The sequence below is a fragment of the Kogia breviceps genome, chromosome 15, assembly GCF_026419965.1.
Source record: "Kogia breviceps isolate mKogBre1 chromosome 15, mKogBre1 haplotype 1, whole genome shotgun sequence".
Lineage (NCBI taxonomy): Eukaryota > Metazoa > Chordata > Mammalia > Artiodactyla > Physeteridae > Kogia > Kogia breviceps.
Genome location: NC_081324.1, coordinates 17,268,406 through 17,282,825, shown reverse-complemented (window position 1 = coordinate 17,282,825; position 14,420 = coordinate 17,268,406). Strand labels below are relative to the sequence as shown.

General features: G+C 37.9%; 1 protein-coding gene across 8 annotated transcripts in view; it reads left to right on the top strand.

The window, feature by feature from the left end:
* The window catches only part of WDR7 (WD repeat domain 7), a 363,333-nt gene that overhangs the window by 25,619 nt on the left and 323,294 nt on the right, over positions 1–14,420 (top strand). For all 8 annotated transcript variants that reach the window (XM_059039434.2, XM_059039436.2, XM_059039435.2 and 5 more), the window contains 5 exons: positions 280–386; positions 1,953–2,031; positions 5,509–5,683; positions 12,360–12,436; positions 13,292–13,411. In XM_059039434.2, coding sequence (XP_058895417.1) covers positions 280–386; positions 1,953–2,031; positions 5,509–5,683; positions 12,360–12,436; positions 13,292–13,411 — 558 coding nt within the window. The remainder of the gene's footprint in view (positions 1–279; positions 387–1,952; positions 2,032–5,508; positions 5,684–12,359; positions 12,437–13,291; positions 13,412–14,420) is intronic.

Sequence of the window (14,420 nt, the reverse complement as noted above, 5' to 3'; positions counted from 1 at the left end):
CACTGCCCTGCTTCAAATCCTGGTTCCATCCTTCTCTGAATGATATTGGGCAAGTAATGTCACCTCTTGGTTTTCTACTTTTGACTTTAGAACTACGTGGTGGGATGATTGTGCGCATTAAATTGATGGGAGTCAGTGTTTTGCAGCTTAGTTTTTGGTGTTCTGAGCAGTTCTTCTCAAATCTGTATCTGTATATTGTATTGAATATTTAACAGGATTCCTAAAAATGATTACTTTAAAAAATTTGGTACTAATATCAACATATTTGTGTATTTCTAGGTTAATCCTCGAGCACTGTTGTTTGGTCACACAGCTTCAATCACCTGTTTATCTAAAGCTTGTGCTTCTAGTGACAAACAGTATATTGTGAGCGCATCCGAGAGTGGGTAAGTATTTTCTTATTCACTTTTCTCCTCATAAGTCTGTATTGCAAATAGTACCACTGTATTAGTAAGTAGGGAATTTTTTTTTTCTTTCGGCGTGTCTTTTAAATAAATGCCTCAGTTGTTTCAACATAAAGATATTTGAAATATGGTTTTCAAAATGAATTTTATTTTTATTAATGATTTTTATAATACTTTGTGTTTTATTGTAATTTATGATTATGTTTTTGCCTTGCTTTTGAGAAACTCAGAATACCATAAAATTTAAAGAATGGTCATTAATCCCCAAGGCATTTTTGCTGAGTTGGCCGACAACTCTGAGAGTTTTAAAAAACCTCAGTGATGCTAGGCTAGCATAAATTTGGAAGATGAAGCCATGCAAAGGTTTAAACAGTTATATTGATGTATATTAATGCACTAATACGGCTACATCTATTCCTAAGGCTCAGGATAGAGCTTGCTTTTGGAGAGGTAGGTCATTGAACAGTATTTGTAGGCTCTAGAGTGTGGGGAATTAAAAGAAAAAACTTTTAGGGTGTTTAGAAAATTGTATATCTACACAATATGTTATTGAAGGGAGTTGGGGAACTGGAAGAGAATTATTTAAGAGCTTGTCCCTTCCACTCCTCATAATTTATGAATTTAAAAAGAACCTTGTGCAACTGAAAGGCAGCAGCAGGTGAAAATATAGTACTTTTGGCCAATTAAAGGATAATTCATATTAGAGTGAATATTCTAAATAGATTGGGTGAATTTCCTTTGAAAAATTTATACCATATGAGATATAGGAAAAGGCATCTTAAAGAATACCCTAATATCAGGATCATTACATTTTATTAATGTTGTCTTCTGTTAAATAAATCTTAAGTTGATTTCTTTAAAATACAAGGCATATTGACATTTCTAATTTCAAATGTTGTATCTTTAGTGTGAGATAAAGCTTTTTTCTTTTGGTATGCATGCAATAAAACTTCTGCAATAAATATGGAATCAAAACTGGAATATTATATTTAATTTGCAAAGATTTGGAATTCAGTTGACCTTAAGTTTTGCTTTTTGGAGTGCTAAGTTTTCTAGTAGGTTGATAACCGATGGGAAATTGCAGTCGTTTAAATTAAACATTTATTTCTAGTTTTTGTCACTTGCCCTTCATATATCACTTAGGGCTGTGCTCTGCTTCATAATTCTCCTTACTTTGAGGCTGAGGGTGAAGGATACGCCACTATCTGGAATAGAGGCAGAGGAGGAGAGTTCTGGAGGGTCTCATATCAGTTCTGGTCAGAACTACTCACAAGACTCCACCAACTAAAAGGGAGCCAGGAGGTGCAGTCCTCCCAGGTGCCCAGAAAGGATGTGGATCAAGGTGGGGGTGGTTAGGTTGGAGGGGAGTTTAGGATGGTGGGTAGGAGGACCAGAATTTTTGATGAGGAGCAGTAATGACTATATACTATCAATACTTTTTCGGAAATATGTCAGTTTTAATGGAAGATTAATTTTAAACCACTGTGACAAAGTTGAACAGTGCTTTCAAAACTCAGATTTAAAGTCGGCTGTTATCTTATTTTATAGAGAGATGTGCCTCTGGGACGTGAATGATGGCAGATGTATTGAATTTACAAAATTAGCTTGCACACATACTGGCATACAGGTTAGTATCAATTTCTGTAACTGGCCAAGTCAGCACAATTTATTATAGGTGTACAATTGAAAAAACGTTTTTTAAACATTGAGTCTATATTTTTATATGAGAAGTGGGTGGGGATGGCTAATAGGACAGGAAGACTAGAATTAGAGTAGTAAAAGTATTTTTCATAAGACAGTGTAGTGGGGGAGGAAAGCGAAGAAGAGGAGACCAACGTTGAAAGATGTAAGGTAAGCCGTTGTCGCTGCTGCTTCTGCTGTCTGACTGTCCTGGTCACCCAGCTGAGAGCCCCTGTACTGGTTGGGCAAGTGTTCTAGATCCTAAATAATGGAAATCTCTCTTGCTAAAGCCTTTGTGATTCCACTCATGATTGACACAATCCACCTTGGGGATGATACCCTTTTCCTTGCTTGTGCAGTTGGTTCTTGAGTTCTTGTTTTGACTTCACACCTCTATAGAAGAAAGGACCATTCGTATGCCTGGCTTACACAGGAATTTGCACAGGAATTTATAGCTTCTCACTTACATTCCTGGTATTCTTCCTTATTCTTTCATAACTGTCAAATTCTTTGTGCTTCAAATTACTCATCCTTTACTGTGTTGAGTGTTGGGAAATTACAATGTATATAGAAAATGTGATTTATGTTCTCAATGGGGAAGGAGAGGGAAGAGAAGAGAACTCACATTTATAGCAAATATTATATAAGTGTTTCTTGTATGGTTTCTCATTTAGTCCTCCCCACATCCTTACAAATTAGGTAGGAGTATATCCTTTTATGTATAAGGAAGCTGATAGCCGGAGTGATTAAATGACTTGCCCCAGTCTCACAGTGAGTCATTCCTGGCACTAGGATCCCAAAGCAGCTTTATATGACTCTAGGGACTGTGTTCTTTCTGTTATATCATACTGCCTCCCTTAAAACAAACAAGTAAAATCATTTGTTGAGAAAGAAAACCTTCTGTGCTAACACAAGTTAGACAAGCAAAGGAAAATTTTCACAGATGGTTAGTGTGATGTAAATCTTTAGTGACTACTTATTGCCCTGGCAAAGTCCTTTTAAAAATTGCTTCTTCAATGCTGTTACGGCTTATGCTTTTTATTTAAAGGGACTGTATTGTTTATTTTTTATCATATGAAGAATCATCAAGATTTGTAAAGAGAAAAGGGATAATAAAATCATTTAGATTCATTGACTTTAGATAATTTAATTGGAAAATTATATATAAGTATCAAACTCATTGGATATATTTTAACTGTTGTATAATTTTATGATTTAAAAACTTTTGGTTTATATTTTAGGAAAAATTATCTTTATTCAATGTATTTTCAGTGCCTCTACTATTTATCAGATCCTGTATTAGGCCTTCTGTATTTAGATTGGCAGCCATCTCTACGTAGAAGATGCTTTTTGGCATTTACTAGTGTGTCTGACAGTTGTTTCCCGGGTGATCCTCACCCTCTCAGGTTCAGAAGCAGGTTTTTTAAAAAAAATTTGTTTATTTATTTATTTATTTTGGGCTGCGTTGGGTCTTCATTGCTGCGCGTGGGCCTTCTCTAGTTGTGGCGAGCGGGAGCTACTCTTCGTTGCGGTGCACGGGCTTCTCACTGTGGTGGCTTCTCTTGTTGCGGAGCGTGGGCTCTAGGCGTGTGGGCTTCAGTAGTTGTGGCACGTGGGCTCAGTAGCTGTGGCTCGTGGACTCTAGAGCTCAGGCACAGTAGTTGTGGCGCACGGGCTTAGTTGCTCCGTGGCATGTGGGATCTTCCTGGACCAGGGCTCGAACCCGTGTCCCCTGCACTGGCAGTCAGATTCTTTACCACTGCGCCACCAGGGAAGTCCCCAGGTTGTTCTTATATATGTAGAAATGATGAACCTTGATGGCATTGGCACTTACTGAAATCACAAGGAAGTGCCAACTTATTAAATTATCACATGGGGGCATCCCTTTTTAATATTTGGAAAGCCTGTTTCTCCATTAGGGACACCTCTTTTGCCCATATCAAAGTGTGTTGGAAGCTAAATCAGCGTTCGGAAGATGGTTTGAGAATGTAACTTGCAAGCAAAAGTGAGAGGCATTTTAGTCAGGCAGATCTAATAAAATGTCCCTGCCCTCAGAACAGAGCTCTTCTCTAGTGCCTGCAGTGCACATGTCTTTCCTGGCTGGTGCTGAGTGAGCACTGACGAAGTTTGCTTACGTGCACCCATCCCTTTCTCCTTCACACATCCTCCCCTTCTGTGGGTCAAGGCTACCTACGGTCACATTATTATATTCATGCGAGAGCCTGGAAGTCCCTGGGAGCCCAGAATGTGTGTTATGGATCAACCTGAGATCTAGAGGTCCCGCCTGTGATAGTCTGCATTTTATTAGACCGCTCTCTGGGGTTTAGCGGTGCTACCTTGCACTTAGTCAATGTGCTCGGTGCTCAGTGTTTAACAAGTTGCGCTCCTTGTGCAGGGGACTCTTCATCTTCATAGAAAAGATTATCTTCCTTCACTTGCAACGTTGAGCTCTGAGCAGTGGATGGATGAGTGTGGGAGCAGACTGGACCTGGGTTTCTTACTTATCTCCCCAGCTGTGGAGTGGTTACAGCATTGCCCCTTGTGCGGTGTCTAGCTTGCCCTCACGTGATTTATATAAGGCCCAATCCCTTGGAGAGTAGTAGTCTGGTTACTAGATGTCTTTACCTTCTAAAAATCCTCTAGGAGAATCATTCCACTAAAAGGGTTACTTTTTTTTTTTTTTTTTTCTTTTTTTGAGGCTAAGGTAAGACAGAACCTTTGATAAGTTGTTGGTCTTAGAGTCATTCTTTCTCTGCTCTTTGCCTGATGGAAACTCATCTTATCCTTTTGAGTTATTCTTGGCATGAGTAACACCATTGTATTGGTTCCTCCTCTATTTTTCTTCCACAAAGTATAAATGTGCACTATGAGAATGGTTTATAACGGTTGTTTCACACTCTTATCTAAAATAACACACTTAGATTACTCAGAATTTACTTCTGAGTATATTTGAACAGAATCATCCTTACTTCTAAATTTTATTTGGTCATAGCTAGTAATTATAAACCTATACTCACTGATTCTCATTCATCTCAAACTCATTATTTTTGTGACCCACGTGAGCTACGCTTTTGATTTGTGGAGCTGATTTTATTCAGGTGTTTTATTAATTCATTCAACAGCCCTGTTTTAGATGCTACAGGAGGACAAAAAAGAATTATCATGAATTCTGTTCCAAAATAGTTCAAAAAGGAAGGTAAGATATTAGGAAGAAAATAATTTTGTTAGATATTTTGAAATATTAATGTAACTTGATGTCTGCACATGTTTAGACATGTGTATATGTAGACACATGTAATATGTACCATATAGTACATGTCTGGAAATATTACTGGAGAAATTGAGCATCATAATAAGCTTGGTGAATCCATGTGAATCAAGTATCTCAAGTAAAAAAACATTAAAAAAATCTTCTTCCTTTTAGTTCTACCAGTTCTCTGTTGGAAATCAGAGAGAAGGAAGGCTTCTGTGCCATGGCCATTATCCCGAAATCCTCGTGGTGGATGCCACCAGCCTTGAGGTGTTGTACTCCTTAGTATCAAAGATCTCTCCAGATTGGATTAGCTCCATGAGTATTATTCGATCCCACCGAACACAAGGTCAGTGTGCCCTTTAGGAAGTTCTACACTATGACTTAATGGTTAGTTTACTGTAGAGTTGTATGATGTGTCACATATATTAATATACTTTGTTATATTATATTCTTAGGTTTAAGAAATAACTTCTGTCATGATTTATGGTCTGTCTCTACCTTCATAAGGGAGTCTTTGATTGAATTAAGATTTAAAGTGTTACATTATCTCCATTCCATGGAATAGATCACTAGTTTCTGGCTGTCCTAGAGTGTGTCAGTGATTTTCTGAAGTGGAAGAAGAATATCTTAACCCCTTGGAGGTATGGTGGGAGGAACTGTAGTTTATCTGTGTATTTCTTGGGCTTGGTTTTGTCACTTGCTGAAGAGGCATAGGAAGTGTTTCCATTTTTTGTGGAGATGATGAAAATGGAGGGGATTACACACAATTAAATTTAATGAAAGGTCCTGATAAGTGCTTGGTGTGTAGTTGATGCTCAACAAATACAAGTATGTTTTCTTCATTTCCGTTGAAACCTTTCAGTAACAATTGTGAGAACGAAAGTAAAATTTTTCAGGACAACAACAGTAATTAATACTGAACATGTATATTCCTATATGTCTCTTTTGGAGCATTTCTTTCCTCCCAAATGCCTCATAGTTGTGTGCTCTTCTGTAAAGGCTGACCTGTAATTAGCACTACTGCCACCGCCGTGAGACTTCATTTACTGAGTGCTCACAGTATTGGGCACATGCTGAGCATTTACATGTGGTAACAGTTCTCACAGCACCCAGTGGGATAGGTACAGTTGTCTTAGGATGTGTGGATGCGGAGATGGGTGAAGTGTAGCATGGTAGAGTCTTTACTTAAGATCACAGAGCAAGTCTGTGGCTTACTGGTGCCCAGATGGACCCCAGAGTGGTTACTTTACCACTGTGTTACACCACCTCCGTGGGTGAACTGCCTTCAGTTTCATGGGAGCTTTCCTTTATTACCTCTTATGGTTGGAAATCAGCACATAGCTTTTTATTCAACAGCCATTCAACAGATATTTATTGAGTGCCTGCTGTCTTCTAGGTACAAAGGATTGAACTACTGAAGGGACTCAAATTCTAGTAAGGGAGGATGATATATAAACAAATGGCAGTTCAGGGTGTGAAATGTGATGAGATAGAGAAATAGCACAGAGGCTAGAATTAGTGAAGGCAGTGAAGGGGCTTTGAGGGCAAGTAGGAAGTCTGCCCAGATTAGATGAAGTCTCTAAAAATAGTTTGTACATAGGTACAAAAAGCATTATCTAGGTGTGTGTGGGAAATATCCACATGGGAAATATACATGTACACACTGGTCTGAATAGGATAGAATGTAACTTTAATGGAAAATTTTGTGCTGTGCATGCATTTCTAAGTGTTGTCAGTTTATAATGTTGCTAACATACACAATGTTTAATCTGCTTTACCCTATTTTAGTGTGTAGATATTTGAGAATTTTAGATATATTGGTATGCTGCACTTTTTTTTTTCTTTTTTTTTTGCGGTACGTGGGCCTCTCACTGTTGTGGCCTCTCCCGTTGCGGAGCACAGGCTCCGGACACACAGGCTCAGCAGCCATGGCTCACGGGCCCAGCCGCTCCGCGGCATGTGGGATCTTCCCGGACCGGGGTATGAACCCATGTCCCCTGCATCAGCAGGCGGACTCTCAACCACTGCGCCACCAGGGAAGCTCAGTATGTTGCACTTTTACGGTACAGACTTGTGAGTAGTTGTTCTAGCTTCTTTGCACAGAGATTGTGGAATTGTAATCAGTGCATTTCAGTGCTTTACCTTGCCTATAGAGCCAGGCAGTACAAATAAAGTTTATATTGAAATGTAGCAAACACTGTTTTTTAAATAACAGTAATAACTAATTTTTATTGATGTGTTGAGGGCTATACCTGTGATGTGTCTTAATTCTCATAACAGACCATTAAGGTAGGTACTGTCATTACTTTATTCATTTACATTTGCTTACAGATAAGCAAATTGAATTTAGGATAGGTCAGTTAAGTTATGCACAGTTCATTGGTTAATTAGTGAAGAAAATGTGATTTTAACACATATTCCCTCACTCTGGAGCCTGCATTAGACTGCTATCTAACGCCTCTCCTCTCAGAGTTCACAAATATTACTGTCGTGCTGTGACTGCTCCCTCACCCGAAGCTGATGAATTTAGGTTTTATGTCATGTCTTTGTCTTGATCATGGCCTGCGGAGGGTGTGGTGTGCAATAAAATGGCAGGCAAGGGAGGTGGGGAAAGGGGAAGTGTGTGCCCTGAAGAAAGAAAGTGACTGTGTTCCCCCATGACAAATAACTAAAAGTGAACTTTGAAGAATAAAAGTTGTGTGTTTGATTTTTAGTTTTTTAAATTCTTACAAATTTTTTTTAAAGTTATTTTTTAGCATAGTAATCAAGAATATTTGACATTATTAAAACTGGTAAGTTAGAAATAAATCAAGCAGCTAAAAATAACATTTCCTTGAACTCCAAATTTTTGATCATCTTCATTAACCTGTTTTGAAATATGTTTTCTGTTATTTCATAAAATATAGAATTAGGTTTTCATGCTAATTGTAAAACATGCTATTATTTAATTTCATTAAAGCAAACCACATAAGGGAATCCCCATAAGGTTAACAGCTGATCTTTCAGCAGAAACTCTGCAAGCCAGAAGGGAGTGGCAGGACATATTTAAAGTGATGAAGGAGAAGAAACTACAACCAGGATTACTCTACCCAGCAAGGGTCTCATTCAGATTTGACAGAGAAATTAAAACCTTTACAGACAAGCAAAAGTTAAGAGAATTCAGCACCACCAAACCAGCTTTACGACAAATGCTAAAGGAACTTCTCTAGGCAGGAAACACAAGAGAAGGAAAAGACCTACAAGAATAAACCCAAAACAATTAAGAAAATGGTAATAGGAGCATACATATCGATAATTACCTTAAATGTAAATGGATTAAATTCTCCAACCAAAAGACATAGATTGGCTGAATGGATACAAAAACAAGACCTATATATATGCTGTCTACAGGAGACCCACTTCAGACCTAGGGACACATACAGACTGAAAATGCGGGGATGGAAAAAGATACTCCATGCAAATGGAAATCAAAAGAAAGCTGGAGTAGCAATTCCCATATCGGACAAAATAGACTTTAAAACAAAGATTATTAAAAGAGACAAAGGACACTACATAATGATCAAGGGATCCATCCAGGAAGAAGATATAACAATTGTAAATATTTATGCACCCAACATAGGAGCACCACAATACATAAGGCAAATACTAACAGCCATAAAAGGGGAAATCAACAGTAACACAATCATAGTAGGGGACTTTAACACCCCACTTTCACCAATGGACAGATCATCCAAAATGAAAATAAATAAGGAAACACAAGCTTTAAATGATACATTAAACAAGATGGACTTAATTGATATTTATAGGACATTCCATCCAAAAACAACAAAATACACATTCTTCTCAAGTGCTCATGGAACATTCTCCAGGATAGATTATATCTTGGGTCACAGATCAAGCCTTGGTAAATTTAAGAAAATTGAAATCGTATGAAGTATCTTTTCCGACCACAACGCTATGAGACTAGATATCAATTACAGGAAAAAATCTGTAAGAAATACAAACACATGGAGGCTAAACAACACACTACTTAATAACCAAGAGATCACTGAAGAAATCAAAGAGGAAATTAAAAAATACCTAGAAACAAATGACAATGAAAACACGACGACCCAAAACCTATGGGATGCAGCAAAAACAGTTCTAAGAAGGAAGTTTATAGCAATACAATCCTACCTTAAGAAACAAGAAAAATCTCAAATAATCAATCTAACCTTACACCTAAAGCAATTAGAGAAAGAAGAACAAAAAAACCCCAAAGTTAGCAGAAGGAAAGAAATCGTAAAGATGAGATCAGAAATAAATGAAAAAGAAATGAAGGAAACAATAGCAAAGATCAATGAAATGAAAAGCTGATTCTTTGAGAAGATAAACACAATTGATAAACCATTAGCCAGACTTATCAAGAAAAAAAGGGAGAAGACTCAAATCAATAGAATTAGAAATGAAAAAGGAGAAGTAACAATGGACACTGTAGAAATAAAAAGGATCGTGAGAGATCACCACTATAAGCAACTATATGCCAATAAAATGGACAACCTGGAAGAAATGGACAAATTCTTAGAAATGCACAACCTTCCGAGACCGAACCAGGAAGAAATAGAAAATATGAACAGACGAATCACAAGCACTGAAATTGAAAGTGTGATTAAAAATCTTCCAAGAAACAAAAGCCCAGGACCAGATAGCTTCACAGGCGAATTCCATCAAACATTTAGAGAAGAGCTAACACTTATCCTTCTCAAACTCTTCCAAAATATAGCAGAGGGAGGAACACTCCCAAACTCATTCTACGAGGCCACCATCACTCTGATACCTAAACTGGACAAAGATGTCACAAAGAAAGAAAACTACAGGCCAATATCACTGATGAACATAGATGCAAAAAATCCTCCACAAAATACTAGCAAACAGAATCCAACAGCACATTAAAAGGATCATACACTATGATCAAGTGGAGTTTAATCCCAGGAATGCAAGGCTTCTTCAATATATGCAAATCAAGCAATGTGATACACCATATTAACAAATTGAAGGAGAAAAACCATATGATCATTTTAATAGAGAAAGCAGAGAAAGCTTTCGAGAAAATTCAACACCCATTTATGATAAAAACCCTGCAGAATGTAGTCATAGAGGGAACTGTCCTCAACATAATCAAGGCCATATATGACAAACCCACAGCCAACATCGGCCTCAGTGGTGAAAAACTGAAACCATTTCCACTAAGATCAGGAACAAGACAAGGTTGCCCACTCTCACCACTATTATTCAACATAGTTTTGGAGGTTTTAGCCACAGCACTCAGAGAAGAAAAAGAAATAAAAGGAATCCAAATTGGAAAAGAAGAAGTAAAGCTGTCACTGTTTGCAGATGACATGATACTATACACAGAGAATACTAAAGATGCTACCAGAAAACTACTAGAGCTAATCAGTGAATTTGGTAAAGTAGCAGGATACAAAATTAATGCACAGAAATCTCTTACATTCCTATACAGTAGTGATGAAAATCTGAAAGCGAAATTAAAAAGCACTCCCATTTACCATTGCAACAAAAAGAATAAAATATCTAGGAATGAACCTACCTAAGGAGACAAAAGACCTGTATGCAGAAAATTATAAGACACTGATGAAAGAAATTAAAGATGATACAAATAGATGGAGAGATATACCATGTTCTTGGATTGGAAGAATCAACATTGTGAAAATGACTCTACTACCCAAAGCAATGTACAGATTCAATGCAATCCCTATCAAACTACCAGTGGCATTTTTCACAGAACTACAAGAAAAAATTTCACAATTTGTATGGAAATGCAAAAGACCCTGAATAGCCAAAGCAATCTTGAGAGAGAAAAACGGAGCTGGAGGAATCAGGCTCTCTGACTTCAGACTATACTACAAAGCTACAGTAATCAAGACAGTATGGTACTGGCACAGAAACAGAAATATAGATCCATGGAACAGGATAGAAAACCCAGAGATAAACCCACACACATATGGTCACCTTATCTTTGATAAAGGAGGCAAGAATTTCCAGTGGAGAAAAGGCAGCCTCTTCAGTAAGTGGTGCTGGGAAAACTGGAAAGCTACATATAAAAGAATGAAGTTCGAACACTCCCTAACACCATATACAAAAATAAACTCAAAATGTATTAAAGACCTAAATATAAGGCCAGACACCATCAAACTCTTAGAGGAAAACATAGGCAGAACACTCTATGACATAAATCACAGCAAGATCCTTTTTGACTCACCTCCTAGAGAAGTGAAAAGAAAAACAAAAATGAACAAATGGGACCTAATGAAACTTAAAAGCTTTTGCGCAGCAATGTAAACCATAAACAAGACCAAAAGACAACCCTCAGAATGAGAGAAAATATTTGCAAATGAAGCAATGGACAAAGGATTAATCTCCAAAACATACAAGCAACTCATGCAGCTCAATATCAAAAAACCAAACAACCCAATCCAAAAATGGGCAGAAGACCTAAATAGGCATTTCTCCAAAGAAGGTACACAGGTTGCCAACAAACACATGAAAGACTGCTCAACATCACCAATCAGTAGAGAAATGCAAATTAAAACTACAATGAGATATCATCTCACACCGGTCAGAATGGCCATCATCAAAAAATCTACAAACAATAAATACTGGAGAGGGTGGAGAAAAGGGAACCCTCATGTACTGTTGGTGGGAATGTAAATTGATACAGCCACTATGGAGAACAGTATGGAGGTTCCTTAAAAAGCTAAAAATAGAACTACCATATGACCCAACAATCCCACTAACTGGGCATATACCCTGAGAAAACTAGGGGGAAGCAGCTGCATAGCACAGGGAGATCAGCTCATTGCTTTGTGACCACCTAGAGGGGTGTGGTGGGATAGGGAGGGGATGTAAGAAAAACAAAACAAAAAAAAGCAAACCATGGTCCATGTCACTGTTGTAAGCATATTATTGTTTAGAAAGAAAGCATGTTGTGCTTGTAACTGGCTTCTTCTTCCTTCTCGGTGTAGAGGACACTGTGGTGGCGCTCTCAGTGATGGGCATCTTGAAGGTGTGGATTGTTACCTCGGAAATAAGTGGCCTGCAGGTGAGACAAATGAGGCTGGAAGTCAGTTCTCTGTTTCTGTTCTTATGGAGTGTTACATTTTAGTCATGATAGGCCCCTTCTCTTTTTCACTTAAAGAGGAAGGAAAAAGCTGTTCTTTTCAATAGTCTTATTGACATAGTATAGAAGAGTCCCCTAGTATGCTCTCTCTGTGCATGATTTATTTTTTTTCCCTTTTGAGGGTAGATATCTGCCTTATCAAGGATGCAAAGCAGAGAAACATACTGTGCAGGATCTGAAGTAGAGAAACACAGAAGAGGATTTTCCTCAACTGTTTCTGTTTAAATTTGAAGTTAAAAGGTAGTTTGCTTGAGGGGGAAAAATAAAGCAAACCACCACAAAGAAGATATAAAGCAAGTTTTAGTCTTCTGAGTTCTTTAGACTTGAATTCCTTGTTACTTTTTAGCAGTAAGAAAGGCAGATCAATTTTCTGGCAATATAGGTACTAATCTCTTCAGTTAGGGAACTTTTAGACATTGAATTTGGGAGAAAGTGCAGGAATTGATGAGGTTTTTTTTTTTTTTTTAACCTACAAGCACATGTAACTATAAAAATTAGGATTGACTCAAATTTTTATCATCTGTCATTGCCAGTGATGACACTCTGACTCTCATTTGTATTTTAATCTTAAGTAGCTTTGTAGCAAAGATGTTGTACCCAGATGATTTTAGAGTATATCTTTGCTGCTTTTTACTACCTTGGTTCTCACGTGAGGGGCTAAATTGATGAACATATCAAGAGATGCCTTTATTTCATTTTGTTTTCTTTATCATTGTGTGATAATTTTAACTGACGACCCAGCCATTCCTAAAGTTTTACAGATCTTTCTCTTTTCAGGATACTGAGCCAATATTTGAAGAGGAATCCAAACCAATTTATTGTCAGAATTGCCAAAGCATCTCTTTTTGTGCATTCACACAGAGGTCGCTTCTGGTTGTGTGCTCCAAGTATTGGAGGGTAAGATAACTACATAAGTAAGAAATTGTATTTTTGCCCTGCATGATATTGGTTTATCAGACTTCCAAAGATAATTGTAAGGCGGAGCTTGGTGTTAGAATATTTGAAACATTTGGTCTGATTTTGATAACGTATTTTGAGGTATGGAATTTGGCTGTACATAGTTGTCTTTTTTGTTTTGGTTCATAGAATGATTCAGTTAATGGTTGTTAGTTCTATTGATCTTAATTTCTGCCTTTTGCTACCATATTTTTCATTGTCTTGTCAGTACAGCATGGGCAATGGTGGTGAGTTTTCTGCAAGTTGGCTGTATATTTGTAGGTTGTTATTATCCCAATTGCCATTCTTTTCTGACATTTTGGAGTTGGCAAGGTCTTCTATCACTAAAGAGCTAATGATGGAAGGTATATATTACTTCCACATCGCCAGAATTTAATATTTCCATAATAGAAAAAGAGCCATCAAGTTCTGATCACTTGCTCTGTGCCTGGCGTATTTTTCAAAGCTTTCCATGTATTTTTTGGAAATAACTCTCCAAGGGGTGGTATATTAGTTATCTAATCATGCATAACAAATTACTTCAAAAGTTAGTCACTTAAAACAACACATATGAATCATCTGTTTTTGGTCAGGAATTTGGGTTTCTGTGGGTCTGGAATCTGGGCGTGGCTTGGCTGGGTACGTCTGGCCCAGGGTCTCTCGCAGACTCTGGTGAAGGTTTCGACTGGGATGACTACCTCATCCCAAGGCTCACCTAGGAGAGGGTCTGCTTCCAAACTTACCTGGTGGTTGACAGGCCTCAGGTGCTACTGACTGTTGGCTGGAGACCTTAGTTCTTTGCCATGTGGGCCTCTCCATTAGGACAGCTCACAACACAGGAGCTGTCCTTCCTCAGAATAAGTGAGCAAGAGGGACTTCCCTGGTGGTCCTGTGGTTAAGACTTCATGCTCCCAATTCAGGGGGCACAGGTTCAATCTCTAGCCCAGGAACTAAGATGCCACACATGCTG